Here is an 18,856-nt window from a genome sequence, read left to right as displayed (position 1 = left end):
CAAAAATTATTATTATTAACTTTTAACAATAAAAACTAACTAACTATTAACTAGACTAACACCTATGCTAAAGGAGATTGCTACTTGCGAAGAGCAAGGGGCAGCGTTCCAAAGACCGTCACGGGCGGAAAGAAGGAACTGGGGGCCACGGGGTCGGCAGGGTCCCTATATACCGCGACATGAGCGCGGCACTCCAGGGGGCGCAGGAGCCGACCCGCAGGGGGTTGCTAGGGGCAGAAAAGCTTCCGGAGGCTCGTGCACGGGGCGTGCACTCACCTATATTGGAATGCATATGAGCAATCACTCGAAGAGAGAATTCTCTTGATTATTCTTAACACTTGATGGTAACAGATTATTGATGGCTCTCACCAATTGTTTGGGGAACTCTCTAATGAAGATCTTTGTTTATAATAATGTATTTATTTATAAATATGAGTATTCAGAAATTAGTGCACAGCAGAAATATGATAAAATGCTGCAAAATTTGATTGCAAATAATAAATATTTGGATGCTTTAATGAAGTTCTGATCTGAAGAGCTGTATTAGTTCTTTTCTAAATGGCAATCACTTAGTACTGTATAGTACTTTAAAATGAAGAGATATTATTAGTTTCTTTTCATCCAAGTTAAGAATTCAAGACAAATATATTTTTAGAACAACCAGGCATTTATGTATTAAACTTAGTTTGTATGTTAAAAACAAATCGTTAAACAAAAGTAAAATTGAATACATTATAACACAGAATAATGAAAGAGTACTACCTGGAAATTTGGTTGGTCATTTATCTCTCTTTTCTCATCCTACATGGCAATAACATTGATTATCAGCATTATCGCTCCACCAAACAGAAAGTGGAAGACATATCTGTTAGCTAACTCCCCTGGTCCAGCTCTTCAGAGAAACTTACAACTAAAGAAATAGGCTACAAAACAAGTAAAGAGAACAAACAGGCTACTCCAAGCGACGTTGCTTGAGGAAAAATGGCAGAGAATGCAGGCTAGAAGAGGACCACAATAAACTGGATAATCTGCGAGTCTCCCTTGTTATATGGCCCCTTCTTCCCATGTGATCAGCTGAAATCATTGACTATCAGTAGTAATAAATGCCCTAGAAAAGCACTTATCTTCAGTGAAGCTTGTATGACAGCTCTTCTGAATTCAGAGTCTACTACAAATGTCAGGTCTAACTGACAACAGCAAATAAATGTGTAGGCGGAGGACCAGGTGGTTACTTTATAAACCAGAGAGGCCAGTACCTCATCCCTCCAAGCACGAGGCTGACATGCTGAGGTAGGAGGAGTAACATTTGACAGGGTGCAGATGCAACCTTTGGACAGTCTTAAACCAACTGGATGCAATCCTTTATTTAGTAGGCAATGGCAGCATAGTATGCTGTTTTCTATTGTTACAGCCTTTGAAGCAGATGAAAAGCAGTTCAGATTCTCTTACTGGCTTTGCATGAGAGGGATAAAATTTAATCAGCCACTTTGTGTACAGAACAGAAAGCTTTTCCCTTTGTGAGGATGAAGGCTCTAGTCATAGGGTAAGTAGAACAATTATTTAATTAATATGAAAATCTTTTCACTTTTGGAATAAACTTTGGGGGACAATGAAACATTGTTTGAGTCAGAAAAAATCTGAAGACAGGGAGGTGACAAAAAAGGAAACTCAAGCCAAAGTCATGGCAGCTAAAAACACATCTTTGAAACCAGGAATTCTGAAGGGGATATTCTCCCTTATGTTCAAATATGGGATCCATAATCAAATTGAACACTTACAAAAGGCCTCATTGTGGAATAATTGGCTGGTGTTTAACCAGCCATTGACTTGTGAAAGGATGAGATCCAATATTTCTAACCTAGATAAGAAAAACTGAGAAACTGCCAAAGTGTAGAGATAATCCATCTTGCAGCCTCTCTTGCTCTGCCAGTATAACTGAAGGATATGTTTAAGGGAGCAGGAGCAAATATTAATGTTCTTCTCTTGCCCCCCATTGAGAGAAGATATTTCATATCTTGGAGAAAGTATTGGATGCCACCTTCTTCCTACTCTTCCCAACAAAACGTGCACTGGGAACATACATCAGTATAGCTACATCTCTCAGGGGCATGAAAAATCCACACCTCTGAGAGACAGAACTATATCACCCTAATCCCCAGTGCAGACAGCGCTATGTCAACAGAAGAACCCCCTCCCATCAGCGCAGATAGTATCTACATCGAAGTACTACAATGGCACAGCTGTGGTGCGGCTGCTGTGCCACCGTAGCCTTTCAAATGTAGACAAACCCTCAGCAATCATCTTTGGTATTGAATCCAATCAACATCCAGGCCATTAGCAAATTCATAGAGTCCTGGTTTAGGATATCACGATTAAGAAACCTTTCATGCTTTCATGATCAGGAAATGGTCATACTTCAGCAGCTGGATCTCTCAGCCTTTGACAAATCTCCTGCAGTGCATGAGGATATAGATTCCGTTCCCTTGGAAGCAGATTCAGTTGGACAGTCCTATCCGCTATAGTCTTCTTGTTGATCTTGTGGTAGATCACTCAGACTGAGAAGAGCTAGGATTGACCCTTGCCAATTTTGTTATTTCAACACAGCCTGATTGTCACACCAGACTGCGATGTTGTGGGTGGTTCCCAAGAAAGGAGAAAATAGAACACACACACACTCTTAACAGATTTCTCTATAAATGAAGCAGACAACCTAAACCTATAGTAGGCCTTATCTGAATGAACACTATTTCAAACTATCCTCTTTTCACAGCAGGTTCATTAGCGTTGCTGAACATAATGGGCATTCAAATTGTCACAATTTCCCATCTAATGAAACCAACTCCCAGCTCATGAAAATGAGATACAGCACTACAGAGAGTAAACACCAGTAAATTATTATTAAAATATGTTAATCAGTCTTTCTGCACAATATATTTTTAATAACGCTTCTAAGTGAAAAAGATTACTTTGTCAACATGACACCTTGATTGTGCATATTGGCTACATATTAAATAGAGAATGACAAGTAATTTATACTAAAACAAATCATCCTCTCCCACATAAAATCCAGCAGGAGGGCAAAATCCCCAAGTTTACATCTATTCAGCATGCAATGTTTTCATATCTATGGAGTGAGCAGTAGTCATGGCCCTCTAAGCCCCACTGCTATTCCAATATCTGTGAGAAATCCTACAGAACTCAAGATACCTGCAGAAACCTGGGAGATTGGTTAAAAGGATCTGCTCCTACTTTGCTTCCTGATACAATGGCTCCATCTCCAATACCTCCATACTGTCTTACCCTGAACCTGAGAGGGGTTGCCAGTATGGCAAGGGAGTCACAGGAATTAATGCTTACAAGATCTACATTTATCTTCATAGTTTTTTTCCAAGGGGTAATGCCACAGAGTAAGTCAGTCCCATAACAGTGTCCCTCAAAACCCAGGTAACTCTGACAGATTTTGTAAAGGACTTTCTTATGCAGGGTAAGAGGTGGATGTGACTGTAGATGATCCCTCAATAGATTTTCAATGACTTTAGATAGTGTTTAGCTACTTTCATCCCCTTAACTGCAAAAACAGGTAACATAAATTACAGTGCAATTTGAATGGTATACTCTATCATTCATAAGCATAAAAAGGGGCACTAAACTAGAACTGGTCATCTTCCATGGCTAACCAGCAAAAAAATCCCACTAGAGATCCACTGACTCCCTGCAGGAATCCAACAATGCTAACAGGGTGCTCAAGAGCAAATGTAAAGCCACATCTTTTATTTTTTTAGCACGCTGCAATTAATCTGTTAATCAAGAGGAACAGGTTTTCATTATACCTTATGTGTGAAATATATATTGGGGGAAGAGAATGTCAACTCATGTCTGTTCTCTGGCTGAGAGGAGAGGATTTAAAACCAGAACAACAAAAATTCAAATTAATGCAAAATTTAGGAAAAAAATTAGGGCTGTCAAATGATTGAAAAAATTGTGATTAATCAAGAGTGTAAAAAAATAGACACAATCAATTGTGGTTTTAATCGCACTGTTAAACAATACCAGAATACCATTTATTTAAGTATTTTTGCTGCTGGGGGGGGGGAAGAGAGAGTGTGTGTGTCTGTGTTGGGGGAGCACTGTCTCTTGGTACTCAGGAACCTGAACACTTTTTCAGTCAGCAGTAGTTGCTGTCGGCAGCATTCACTTCAGAGTCAGCACCGAACAAGCTCCCCCACTCAGTGGCAATCACGTGCAAGGGTGGAAGAAGAGGTACAACACAACATCAGTCCCCAACCCCCATTCTGTGCAGCAGACAAGAGATGGGCTCCCAGTCCACAACAGCTTGGCCAGAAGCAGCTCCATAGGAGGGAAGGGAGGAGGTGGCAGCAGGGACACGCTTGCCCCAGAGTTATTCAGTGGTGCCCCCGCCCCAGCATGGCACCCTGGTGTGTGATTAACGCTCATTAAAAAACCGGTTAATTTGTTTTGAGTTAATCACATGCATTAACTGCAATTAATTGACAGACTATTATTTTTTATTCCAAATATTTGCATTATAAAAAAGATAAAGAAAGTGCAATCAACAAGTCAAAGCACGAAGGAACATATAAATGTTTAGATATCTGGCACGTAAATACCTTGCAACACCGGCTACAATAGTGCCATGAAGACACCTGTTCTCACTTTCAGGTGATGTGAATAAGAAGTAGGAAGCATTATCTCCTGTAAAATGTACAAAAACCTAGCTGTCTAAGACAGCAGTTCTCAACCTTTTTTCCCCCCGAGTACCACTCGGGCCAGGTACAGTCAGGTCAAGTACCACTTGCCCCGACTGTACCCGACCCGAGTACCACTCGGGGAAAAAAAAGGGAGGGGACTTGCAGCGGGGTTTCGCGGCGGGACGGATTTCCAGCGGGATTTCGCGGCGGAAACAATGCCCGCCGCCGAAACCCTTCCGCCATTTCCCCATTTTCGGCGGCAGAACTTCGCAAGGGTGGGTGGGAGGGCCCGTCCAGCGGCGGCGGATTCAGCGCTGCACGTACCACCCAGCCCTCCGATAAGTACCATCGGTGGTACGCGTACCACCGGTTGAAAACCGCTGGTCTAAGAGATTGGCTTAACAAGAAGTAGAACTAACTGCAGTTGTAGGTTCTAAAGATTTACATTTTTTATTTTTGAGTGCAGTTATGTAAAACAAAAAAATATTCTACATTTGTAAATTGCACTTTCACGATAAAGAGACTGTACTACAGTACTTGTATGAGGTGAATTGGAGAAGACTATTTCCTTTATCTTTTTTACAGTGCAAATATTTGCAGTAAAAAATGATGTAAAGTGAGCACTGTACATTTCAATTCTGTTATAACTCAAATCAATATATTTGAAAATATAGAAAAAATTAAAAAATATTTATAATAAATTAATATTGTATGCTGTATTATTTAACAGAGCTATTAAAACTGGGATTAATTGTGACTAATTTTTTTCATCTAGTTAATTTGTTTTGCATTAATCGCTTGCGTTAACTGCGATTGACAGCCCTGAAAAAATAAAAAATCAATGAAGTCAGAGAAGGAAAAGATCTATTATAATTAGATCATCTTTACCTGTCCTGTGTGCTTTGCCAAGCCTTTAAAAAAAACTAAAGCCATAGTTCCAATAATGCAGATTCCACTACTTCACAGGCCTTAACTAAATATTTGCAGAGGCATATGCAATGTGGTTGAATTTCAAGAAGCAATAGAAAGTATTTTCAAGCAAGTTACAACCAGAAGAAAGATTGGAGTTCAAAGGGATATGCAAATTCTTTTACCAACTTAGACCGTTTCTCTAGTATCTGCTGAATTGGGGAATTGTTGGAGACAAATCATTTCCCCACTTTTCAAAAATATTTCCTTTCTGTATCCATCTTCCCAAGCTCTCTGGATCAAGGATTGAATCATAGCTATGTGCTTGCACAGAACCTAGCACAACAGGACCAGATTTCTAGCACAATGCAAGTATGTAAATAAATAAATAAATAAATTGCAAGTGTTGGCCAGATTTCTATGCCTACCTGGGATGTATTTGAATATCACACAACATGCCCTAATATAAAGGTCTCCTGGACTGTGGACTAGGAAATGTTCCTCCATTGGAACTCTTTCTTTTGGATTACTGAAGCAGGGTTGCTCACATACAGAGGGAGGTCTGATAAATTATATCACTGTTTTATGTTTAGCTTGGAAGTGCATATTAAAGAACCAGAAAATAATTTCCCAGCTTCAGATAGTGATTACATGCCACCCTGCAGCAGATACCACTGAATTTCCTGGGATTCATTTTAGAGATGAGATAGAACTATGGCCTGGTTGTCATTTATTCAAGAATTGTCAGGGGATCTCCCGGACTATTTCTGAAAGAATGAATGTGAAAACTCTGCACAAGTACTTTGGGTAAGAATTCACCAAATTACTTAAAACCATGTCCAACTTTGAGCATGTTAGGAGTCAAACTTGTATCAATGAGACTCTTAACGTACTTAAAGTTCAGCATATGCTTAAGTACTTACTCAATTACAGCCTTAAGTAAGAGGGATTTGAACTACACTTCAAACAATGAAAACAGCTGTAGTTACTTCTGAAATAATGAAAATAATGGGGAGGATTTTTCTTCCTGCCTTTTTTTTGCTGATGGACTGGATTAACATCTGCTATATCCTTTCTAAACTGTTCGAACATGAAGAGAATAACATGTATATTTTGAATGGTTAAATATTTGTGACTTTTATCTAATTTTTCCAATTAAAAAAAAAGGATTAAAAAAACACTTTACTCCTTATTCATGACAATAGACATGACAGCTTCTAATAACTCACTAATGACACAAAAAGGTGTTGGCTGTACAAGTGTAGTGATATCATCATTCCACAAATTCATAAAATGTTAATTCAGAAAATATTATCTGAATGCAAAGATTTTAATAACTATTATAACATTTAGCACTTATAAAGCACTTTGAAAATGCAAAGTTCTATGCAAACATTAACTAATGGATAAGAAAAACAACTGATGATCACCTAAACTGATCTTCAAAATTGATTAGCATTTTTTTAGTCCACTGTAAATGCTCATTTGATGAGCACTTGTGGACGTTTAGAAATGCATAAAATGTTTTTCATCTGATTTAAACCAGAAAGCAGTGGTGTACCATGGGTCTCCAGTGCCCGGGGGCCAATGCTTGCTTTTGCACCCCTCCCCCCGTCCTTCTTGTAGCAATACTTAAAGTCACAGAAAATCACAATATGAAGACTAGAAAATAAAACTGAACTGACTGTACTGCTCTTAATTAAAAAACAACTTTTCGTGCTTTGATTTCAGTCAACTTATCTATAACACTGTCAACTCTAACACTTTCAAAAACAGTTCAATAGAAAGTAAAGCGAGGTTTGAAAGGCGCTCGTTTCATTGTAGACCTTAGATGGTTTTTAATGATTTTCAATTTGCTGAATGCCCGCTCGCAAGAAGTTACTGAGACGGCCACAGTAAGCATCAAAACTAGAGCGATTCAGAGATCTGGAAAAACATCTTTGCTATATATTATAATGGATTCTAGCAGTTCCTTGGCACTTGATGGCATAGTGATGTCACTCTCTCGGCGGGTCGTAAGCAGCATGAGACAGTCCAAGACTTCCTAATAGACTAGTTTCACCCCAACATTGGGTAAAAAGCTGCAAAATGGTAGTAATATTCCTTCAACCGAGAGAGGTCCAGATCAGCACTGAAAAGAGACTTCATGTTGAGCAACAGTCCAAATTGATTGTGAAATTCTCGCAGGCGGGTACACCTGCTCGTCATTTCCTCCTTCAGTGTGTCAGTCAGCAAGTGCATCACACAGCTCAATTCTTGCTGCAGAGAGAAACCTGCATCTTCTGCTTTTTCTCCAGGAATCCTTTTTCTCTTTCTGGTTCTACGTTCTGTGAGAATTTCATACACTTCAGCTATTTGGAGACCAGCTGCAATGGCCTCCTCCACTATTCCATCCTGAATCTCCTCCAAAAAAAGGCCAAGATTTTCCATGTCAGAAGCAGTTTCTTTAATAGTCATCTTTGGATCTTGGAGTCTTTTCTGTACGATCTTAACTCTCCCAAGTATTTTACTCCAAAACAGAAGTAGAACTACGAAGGGTAAATTCAACAGACTGTTCCATAAACTATCAGTTTTGCTCCTCATCTCCATGTTCTCGAGAGCACAATCATTTCTCCAAGCACCTCAATTAGACAGTCCAAACCCTGATATATCACTTGTACAGCACCTTCCCTTGCACTCCATCGTGTCTCTGACTCGCGTTTCAGGGAAACTTCTAGCTTATCCTTCATTCTCTTCCAACGACCAGGGGAACTCACAAAGAATACGTACAGAGCCTCAATTGTTCCAAAAAAGACAACGACAATTGGATCATTAAACCTAGCATGCACACAAGCCAGATTCAGGGAATGGTTATCACAATTAATAAATACAGCTTTCTGGTTTCAATTTAACAGCCTCACCTGAACACCGCTGATGTGACCGCTCATGACCGTCGCGTTATCGTACATTTGAATTCTACAATTTTCAAAAGAAAAGCCATATGAATCAAGATTTTCAATAATTACGGTTTCATAACCAGCAGTATCCTTCTGCGTGATTTCAGTGAAACTGAGAAAGGCTTTTCAAATTTCTACTTGGCTCTTCTCGTAATTAAGATGAATGTAACGAATAACTTGAGACACCTATTCAATATACGAGGCATCCGGTGTTGAGTTGATTATTTCCCCAAAGCATTTCACCTCTTAAATCTCATCAAGCATTCGACTTCGAATCTCATTTCCAAGAAGCAAAAGGAACTCATTCTGTATCTGTATCTCATTCTGTATCCACCTTGCCTGGATGCTTCTTTGCCCAAGTGAGGTGCTCTTCCACAGGATCATACTTGGCAAAGAATTTTACAACAGCCAAAAAATGTCCTAGATTTGTCTCGTCTGATGCTATATTTTCACGATGACCACGTAAAGGTAAAACAGGTTTACTTACCAGTAACTGTTGTTCTTCGAGATGTGTTGCTCATATCCATTCCAATATGGGTGAGTGCGCGGCCTGTGCACTGGTTCCTGGAACTTTTTTCTCCTTAGCAAGCCCTGTAGGGCCGGCTCAGGCACCCCCTGGTGTGTCGTGTTCATGCCGCGGTATATCAGGCGCCGCCGGCCGTGCGGGGCCTCAGTCCCTTCTTTCTGCTGACTCCGACAGCGGGGACAGAGAATGGGTGTGGAATGGATATGAGCAACACATCTCGAAGAACAACAGTTACTGATAACTAACCCTGTTTTCTACTTCGAGTGATTGCTCATATCCATTCCAATATAGGTGATTAAATAGCCATACCTTGGAGGTGGGTAGGAGTCAGCATCAAGCTACCATCAGCACGGCCCTGCCGAAGTCCGCGTCCTCTCTCGCCTGCTGCACGATGGCGTAGTGGGATGTGAAGGTGTGGACCGACAACCAGGTCGCTGCCTTGCAGATGTCCTGCAGGGGCACTCTTTCCAAGAATGTCCTGCAGGGGCACTCTTTCGCTGACAAGACCTGGGCTCTGGTTGAGTGCGCTGACACAGCTCCTGGAAGCAGCACCTTCGCCCGCTCGTAGCAGGTCCTGATGCAGGTGGTGATGCGCTGGGTGGAGACAGGTGAGCCCTTCATCCGGTCCACCACTGCCACAAACAGCTGCGTTGATTTCCGGAACGGCCTCGTCCGCTCGATGTAGTAGGCCAGGGCTCATTTCACATCCAGTGACAGTCAGCTACCACAAACCAGAGGAACCATCTGTGACCGGGAAGGATAATAATATGAAAATAAGCATCCTTTAAAGTCGAAGGCAACGTACCAGTCCCCTGGATCCAGAGCAGGAATGATGGAGATTAGGGAAACCATACGGAACCTGAGGCGTCTGATGAATTTGTTCAGACGGTGGAGATCTAATATGGGCCTCAGGCCCCTCTTTGCCTTGGGAACGAGGAAATATAGTGAGTAGAACCCCTTTCCCCTTTCCTGTGGAGGAACCTTTTCCATAGCTCTGAGGATGAAAAGAGAGTTCACCTCCTGTATGAGGAGTAGCTCGTGAGAGGGGTCCCTGAAGAGGGACAGGGTAGGGTGAGAGTCTGGGGGGAAGGCCGTGAGTTGAAGGACGTAACCCCTGCGGACTACACTGAGGACCCAACGGTCTGAGGTGATGTTTTGCCATTCAGTGTAGTACAGCCTGAGTCTGGGGGTGAACAGTAGGGTCAGATCCAGTAGGACGGCGCACCATCAAAATTGCCGCTTATTGTTATGCCCCTTGGCTGGGCTTTGTTGGGGGCCCGCCGAGGACCCCTGGCGGCCGTGCCGGTTAGGTGGTCTATATCTGTCCCAACCCCTCCTGGGTTGAGCGAGTCTGAGAGGCAGCTTAGGGGCAGGCTGGGGCTGGCGTTGGGCTTGCGGCCAAGAATGACGCCTCGAGGCCTGAGGGGTGTACAGCCCTAATGATTTCAATGTAGCCTTGGAGTCTTTTACAGCGTGCAGTTTGTCATCAGTCTTTTCAGAAAAGAGGCCAGCGCCATCGAAAGGCAGGTCCTGGATGGACTGCTGGACCTCTTGAGACAGTCCCAATGACTGCAGCCAGGAACACCGCCGCATCACAATGCCCAAAGTCATGACTCTGCTAACGGTGTCTGCTGCATAGCTGGCCGTTTGTAAGGCTGCCCCTGCCACTGCAGCACCTTCGTCTATGACTGTGGCGAAGTCCACTGCTTGGACCTGTGGCAATCCCTGCGCGAACCTCTACAAGGAGGACCAGAGGTTCAGGTTGTAATGGCCGAGGAGCGCTTGGTGGTTGGCGATCCTCAGCTGCAGTGCCCCCGTAGAATAGACCTTGCGGTCGAAAAGGTGGAGCTTTTTATTATCTTTATTTTTGGGGGCATTGCCCTGGGCCCTTTGCCTGTCTCGTTGGTTGGTGGCATCAACCACGAGAATCCCCGGAGCAGTGTGGTTGTATAGAAATTCAAACCCCTCCGCGGGAACATAATATTTCCTCTCGGCGCCCTTGGACGTAGGGACAACCAAGGCAGGGGTTTGCCAGAGGGCCTTGGCCAGCTTCAAAACCCTCTCGTGCACTGGCAGGGCGACTCTGGATGGCCCTGCTGACCCTGACACACCAAAGAGGGGGTCCTCCTCCTCAGAGAGCTCCTTGAGCTTCAGGTTCAAGTTGCTGGCCACCCTCTTAAGCAGTTCCTGGTGTGCCTTGAAGTCAGGCAGGGGTGCCCTATGGTCCCTGGCGGCCGCATCGTCAGGGGAAGACGAGGAGGATTATGGGAGGGGCTCCGTAGAGGGATCCTCCTGAGGGTCCAATTCCTCCTCCGAGGAATGGACCTTGTCCGGCTGGCTCGGGGGGGGGGGGGGGGGTGGTGCTGGTTAGGCCATTGAGGACTGGACCGAAACCATAACCTGGCCCATCTGGACCCCCCATGTCCCCCAGTAGGGCCACTGCCAAGGTCCTTATGGCCATGCCAGTGCCAACAACGGTGCCAACTGGGAAGCCTCCTGGTGGGCACGGGACCCCGAGCCGCTGGAGCGATGCCTACGATGCTCGTGGTCCCAGCCAGCCCTCGTCGACAACCTGCTCTGAGATCACAAGGAGGATCGTTGGTGCCAGCGGGGGGGGCGAGCAGCTGGAGGAGATGGAATAGGATCTCCGCTTTGGCGCTGAGGTCTTGCAATGGAGCTTGCCCCTAGGAGATTGGGAGCGGTGCCGGCCATGACATCTCTGCCCTAGCTCTGACTCCAAGGATCTTGACCGGTGGCGCGGTGCCAGAGGCACCATTGGTGCAGAGTCTTTTGGTACCGGGATCCTCGCCGGGCTACGGCCCGGGGATCGGGACCGGTGCCGTTGAGTCTCCGCCGGTGCCGGGAGTCGCGCCGGGGATCTGGACCGGCGCTGCTTGTTCGTGTCGTCGGGCACCGGGATCCGCGCCAGGATGCGTGCCAGGCATCGAGACCGGTGCTGTACTGGACTTGGTGCCAGGGTGCAAGATCCCAAAGTGCGATCCCCGCATGAGGCGGAACTGTAGCGACGTCGCCTTGTGCATGAGCCTCTAAACTGCCCACAGTGTCGAAGAGCTTGACGACTCAGAGTCGGAGCTAGGAAGAGAGCCCGCACACTCTACCCTCCGCGACCGTCTGGGGGGAGACCTGGACTCCTGTCTCGACCACCCACCGGGGCCACCCAGCGCGGGTTTACCCCGAGACACCGGTCCCTGCGCCCTCGGCCGGGGGGGGGGGGGGGGGGGGGGGGGCAGGAGGGGAGGGGACGACGAAAACACGGAGACATGGATATGCCCATTAGGGTGCGTGCCACAGCGAACGCCTCCCGCGTCGACGGCCCTTGCAGGGGAGCTCCCCCACCCCCAGGTTAAAAAACCTTATGCAAAGAACTCAGAGGTTTCAAAATATTGCTTATAGAAAATTACATTAACATAAATCACACTAACAATTGAATAGAGTACAACCACATTCAAGAAACCCACAACCACCTTAAAAATATTTATCATGCATAAATAGGCCAACATGTTTGATAAAAAAGGTCAGTTGTCTGTAGTCCTGACATGGAGTTAGTTTGTTCCAAAGCCACTTCCAGACATGAATTAACCAACTGATTATAAAGGTATGATAGGAATGTGTTACTCCTCCTCTCTGTTATTTAAATTAAAAAACAGAAAGCTTCTCCTACACAGGTGTACTTCGGCCCTGATTTGGCAAAGAACTCAAGTACATGTTTAACATTAAACATGTAGTTAAATCTATCCCTATTAAATATTAAGCATGTGCTTAAAGCTTAGCACATACTTAAGTCCCATTTGCAACTGCTCAAGTGTTTTGTTTTGCTGAATCATAGTCTAGAAGAACAAGAAGGTGTAAGAAGTCCTCTTCCCCACTTATTGCACCTGCACAGGGAAGAGGGATAATCCATTTTCTGATGCTAGGGAGTGAAGATAAGAATAGCACTAGCAGCCCTGGAGAAGACACGATCAAGCACATTCATACCATCATCTCTTCCTGTGGTGAGATGAGTGCAGAACTTTGACTATACTGGTTGAACAGGTGTACTACTGGGCAGTTCCCAGGGTGTTTTTCTCCATTGTTCAGGGGCACTATGTCTTACAAAGTGATTATGCCTCCAAATACTTATTGTAAAACATACCACCATGCTTAGGAAGTCTCCACTGTTATACCTGTGACTGACACACTTCAATCATGATTTCAATGGGACCGGTTATGAGAGTATCTGCTCATAAAAATAAGCATGGAGGTCACAATCTGGTCCATAAAATATTAAAACATACCAAAGTGTGATGACTGTAGCACTGTAAGGTCAGGTCATTAGTAGGCAGCTATGATTATGTCTGTCTTTTTGAAAGGCCTTTGATGTGCATAGAAGTATTAGAATATTTTAATTTTGTAAATCAGACTTTATTCTAGTTTTATCAGGTTCAATAAACATTTTATGCTATACTTTTAGTGTATTCCAAAGAATTAAAGACCTGCCTACTCTATTTTCCGTTGGTTTCTTATTCATCACACTGTTTCAGAACAGAAGAACATTTCTTTTCTGCTCTGAAATTAAAAATCTTTCAGCTGGCATTAAAAGCTTAAAATGCTGTAAATGCTTTAAGCACCAAGATTATGGGAATTGCCTGTAGTCTACATTTTTACTGAGAGCATATAGGAGTATAGTTTTCTAATATACCGTTAGACAACCATCAAAAACTAATCTTTAAACAAAGCTGATTAAGCAAAATGATAATTAAAAAAAAAAGGGTTAAAACAAAACAATAAAAGTGAAGTTAAGTGTTCCAATGCGGTAACAGACTGCCCTGTCTAGGGGAAAACTCATGGGGTAGGCTTCAGGAGAAAAGGAAATAGTTTAAGGGTCTCTTTGTGACGTTTCCATCTCATTATTCTATTAGTGAAGGGGCAGGAAACAGGCTCTGTAAGCGGCCCCCAAAACCTCACAGATCCATAGAGGATCAGCAAGAGGCCAAAAGCCCTCCTCCTCGGCAGAAGCTCTGTGCCCCAGCGTACCCCTGACTTCAATGGAGCTGTGCTACGAATGGCCTCAAGGACTATCCCACCACACTAGGAGATTCATAGAAAAGATAATACAGCCCCTGGCATTAACTGAATATGTGGTATTGGGGTTGCCCCCCAGGTGAAAAGCCACCATGGCCATCACCAAATCTAGGGTATCCTGAGGGATATATTGGAGACCAGAAGCCAGTACACCAGCTCTAGCCCATGGTAACCTAGCAGTGCAGCTTTATTGGAGCTCTGCTACCAAGGCTTCCAGTGACTGCAACAGCTACACCAAAAAAGATAAAGCCCAGCACTGTTTTACCTTTTATGCCTAAAAGATCTATTCCTTCCATCCCCCACCTACTCAAGTCCTTGCCCATACCCAAGTACTCTAGTCTCCATTATGAATCCAGACCACATGAAAGTGCCTCTGCAGGGTCCCCGTGGGGATGATAGAGGGACAAGTATGCTGAGGAAACAGCTGAGCCCCAATTCTGTGCAGACCTAGAGAGCCACAATCTGGCCTGGTGTTCTTTTCTTACTGCATATCCAATCACACAGTGCCCTATACGGCTGCCTGGGAGGGAGTTATTTCCAGTAACTATATAAAAAAAGGATGCAAACAGTGAAATTTATTTAAACAAAGATTTTCCTACCCTCAGTAACGTAGGGAGGACAGTATGAACTACAGATGGCTGAACCACATTTGCCATGACGCAGCATAGTCTCCCCTCTAATTTAACCAGTGTGGTGAATGAGGTGATTTATGTGATCACAGTGCATGATGAGAGAAGTAGTCTGGCTGGAGGAGTTCAACCCACAGAAAAGGCTGGGGACAAAAAGCACCCAAACTACAGCGACGATGAGGCACCAAAGCAGCTCAGACACGGACCAGTGCTGAACAAAAGTGCAATTAAATATTTTGAGTCTGCTCAACAAATCAAAATGAAACATTTCAATTCAGTAACATTAACATGAACATTTTGACATTTCAAAATCCAAATTTTTTTAACTTCATGTTTTGTGAAAAATGTCAATATTTTGATGTTTTTGTCCCAACGTGGAACAAACAAAAATTGAAACATTAAAATTTTACCCAAGATAAAGTTGTAGTTTTTGACAAGCTCTAGTTCAAACACTTCCAGTGAAAAAAGAAAATACTTATCACCATCTCAAGTCAAAGCATTACATCTTACCTGTTTAGGAAGCCGGAAAAGAGAGTTTTTGTAGAATATATCTTTGGCCTGACTCCAGGTTCCATCAATGATGATCATTGTGGATGGACTTGAGAGGATCAAAGCCATTTCTTCCAAATTAGCTGCTTCAGCTCCAGGATACAGAATTAGGGTACTAGAATTTCTGCACACAGCTGCTAATTCAGGATACCTACAACCATGAATAGAGAAAAGATTTTGTGTGTGTTTTTCTGAAAAAGAAAATATATGTAATCTGTTATCATGCCTCTTCCCCATAGTTCTGCCAATTTATTGACTCTTCCAATTCATCTTCTCCCAATTTCAATTATCGAAGTCCCTATACTCCCTTCTATAGCTTTCAATCCTGCTCCTTAGTCGGGCATAGGAACCTGCAGAATACTATGAGGTGCTACTTTACCACAAACTTCCAAAAAGCTTAGGGGCTAAATTTTCAGACACTAGAACTCTCAAATTGGACATCCAAGTTACTAAACTGGATTTACAAATTGGATGTCCAATTTGAGTTCTAGTGTCTGATTTACAGAGAATTTAAGCACCCACAACTCTTATTGAAGTCAATGGAACTTAAGTTCTTAGCATCTCTTTAAAAAAAATCACGGTGGTCTTGGCAACTTGGGCACCAACAAAGAGACACAAGAAAAGTTAATGAGCGCTTGAAAATAACGGCCAAAAGATACTGACTCAGCAACACTCCCAGTGAGCAAAACACAAGAACCAGGTACAGAGTTTTGATCTCCCATATGACAGCATATAATTTTCATTAGATTCAGAGCTAAATTCAGTATCTATTTGCTTTAGGGAGAGTTCACAGTTATGCCGACATCCTTGAATGTGCTGAATTATTTATTACAGATTTAAAAGTCATATTAGGCTTTTACAAATAATTAAAAACATATATACAAAATAGTTTTAGCATAAATAAAAAGCAAAGGACTACAAACGCTTTATTCAAATTGAGGGTGAATACTTAAAATAGAAAATATTTTCCATTAAGTAAGTAAAAGTATTTCAAAATGTTTCCAGAAAAAAAACAACCAAGTTTAATGCATATTTAATAGTAATAATAATAAATAAAATAATAATAATAATGAGTCAGGATTAAAGTTCTACAGGTAAGAACTAAAACATCAGGAAATGTGAAAGTTACATTTGAATTGTGAACGTTTGGGCTCAGATGTACTCTGAAAAGGCACTGGTGAGATTCTGTTTATTGTCTCAGTGGTTCCAGTGATCCATTCAACATCAATGTAGAAAGCTGGAAAGCGTGCATAGAATCCTGTCCAATTTGGAGGGAATGTCTGGCACTGGGTGCTGCGCAACATAAAGCAGCTTTGACCCAGAGGATGGAAGCAAAGCAAGAAAGAAGAAAGCAGAGTGCTGTAATCCTGGACTCTCACTCAGAAAACACATAGATCTGTGAAATCTGTAACAAGCTGTGTTGCTCTAGAATTGGGCTGGTCAGACCTAAGCAGCTTCATCAGGCACCTGATTAGACCTCTCATGCATCTACCATGATCCAGTTTGGACTCACGGTTACCAATGAAAAATGGTTCCAGTGACTCCACTTCAGACTAGGTCTATTTAAATGTACAAAGATTATTTTTCTAAGAGCCACTTCCATAAATAAAACTTGGAATGTGAAAGTCAATTATTATTTATATTGTTCCATAAGTGGGCATGTTGCTTTACAGATAAATGAAAGACACTGTCCCTGCCCTAAGGAACTTATCTACAGAACTGATCCTACCAGGTAGTGAGCCTCTCCAGAGAGATATTCAGCACTCCTCACTTATCTAGTGAAAAAGTGCTGAACAGCTCTCTGGGGGTGTTCAAAACCTTGCCAGTAATGGCCCAATCACACAGCCATTACCAGACACTGTAGTGCTCACTACCACGAGTGGTCATGTCGGAGTCACACTCAGCACTAGTAAGATTTTCAGAGAAGATCCCTAGACATGACATAAGAAGAGACGAGAATGACATAAACACAACCTCGGGGCCATATTGCGGCTGAACCCTGTTAACTCAAAATAAGCTCATGAGATTATACTTTTTTTGTACCATGCTTATTTTAGTTCCACTTGTTTTTTAAATTCATTTGGCGTAGATGTGCAGGTCAGCTGGCCTTTTCCTTCACATGCATCATCACTATTAAAATACACTTTATTTGGGTGAGAGTTATTAGGTGTGCACCTCAACTACACCTAACTATGCCTTTCTTTGATGTGGTGAAGATATATGAGATAGAAAGAACTTGTCTTACAGGTCCCAATTACAGTGTGCAGGGTTGGCAGTTAAAGTATCTTCTTACTTATATATTGAGCAATATAATATGGAGTTGCTGAGACCCAAATTTATACCTCAACAATACCATTGTTAAAGCCACTTTACAGAAAGCAACCACCATGCTTTGGATCTGCCTCCTTGTGCACAAGCATTACTATACAGTCTTCATTTATGTGATCACATTTTACTTCTCAAATAATGCTGTACAGCAGGATTTTTCAAAAGGACTCAGCACATACAGCTAGAGTCAGATATTCCTAGTGGGAGTTCCTATGTGGAACAATTTTGAAAGTCATACCATTCATTTAGCTGCCCAAATGGGAGATATTGAGGTGAGGAACTGTTTGGAAAATTTGGTCTAACTAAACAATACATTTTTCCCACAAGCTTAAACTACATACACAATACAGTAAGATTTATATTGTAATGATTATGTCCAAATGTCATAGTTAGGTATTCAACCACCTTTGTATTTCCTTACTTTTAAATGTTAAGCTATGTAACCTTAACAGTGCCTTCATATAGTTTTTTGTATTTAGTTTCTTTTTAAACCTTTCTCTATTAAAGAAGAAAAAGAACAAACAACAGGTGATACAATGAGTCATTGTAAAACAAAGAAAAAAAGTAGGTTTCATATTAAAAGTTAATTAAACAAAGGTTAGTTCGGCTGTTTACAAAATAGATAACTAAAGCATCACTGTCCTAGTGTGTCATTGCTTGTATTAAGACGTGAAAAGGTTTCAGTTTGAAACATTACTGGCTATAGGACACTGCTGCACAAGAAGCAGCAAGAACGTTAATTTTGACTTCCATTTCAGTCAGAGCAGCCATCATGCTGATGGCAGCCTTTTAGAAGCTGCCAAGTCTCAAGAGGGATCTAAGCCAGTTTTTTTTTTTTTTAAAAAAAACCCTGAAACTTCTAACCACCACCATTTTCCCCCAGATCAGAGCCAGACTTTTAAAGGTTTTACATCTCAGTGTCCATCGGGGGGGGGGGGGGGAGTAGTATATAAAAAAAAAAGTGATTTTCTTAAATCGCCCAGTTCCCTCCTGAGTGCCACCTGCTTCAAAGGGGCTGCAAAAATGTGGCAGCTGCTCCAATTCAAACTGAGTATAAAATGAAAGTTCCTATTGACTTTAGGTACTGTACTTCCAGTATTTTCAAAGTGGTCAGGATTCAGAATTACTTAATTTTTTGCACTCTTTTATAAACACACGATTATGAAAAAAGCTGACACAACTAAAGAG

The 18,856-nt window shown here is 42.5% G+C and overlaps 1 protein-coding gene across 3 annotated transcripts in view; it reads right to left on the bottom strand.

Moving 5' to 3' along the window:
• Nucleotides 1-18,856, bottom strand: part of DTWD2 (DTW domain containing 2) — a 158,995-nt gene that overhangs the window by 69,445 nt on the left and 70,694 nt on the right. For all 3 annotated transcript variants that reach the window (XM_067568909.1, XM_067568911.1, XM_067568910.1), the window contains exon 4: nucleotides 15,302-15,491. In XM_067568909.1, coding sequence (XP_067425010.1) covers nucleotides 15,302-15,491 — 190 coding nt within the window. The remainder of the gene's footprint in view (nucleotides 1-15,301; nucleotides 15,492-18,856) is intronic.

This window comes from Emydura macquarii, unplaced genomic scaffold, assembly GCF_026122565.2.
Source record: "Emydura macquarii macquarii isolate MOO-44397 ecotype Brisbane River unplaced genomic scaffold, CSIRO-AGI_Emac_v2 contig_2897, whole genome shotgun sequence".
In the NCBI taxonomy this organism is placed as follows: Eukaryota; Metazoa; Chordata; order Testudines; family Chelidae; genus Emydura; species Emydura macquarii.
Note: the sequence above shows the minus strand (reverse complement) of the source record. Positions and strands in the feature narration are given on the sequence as shown.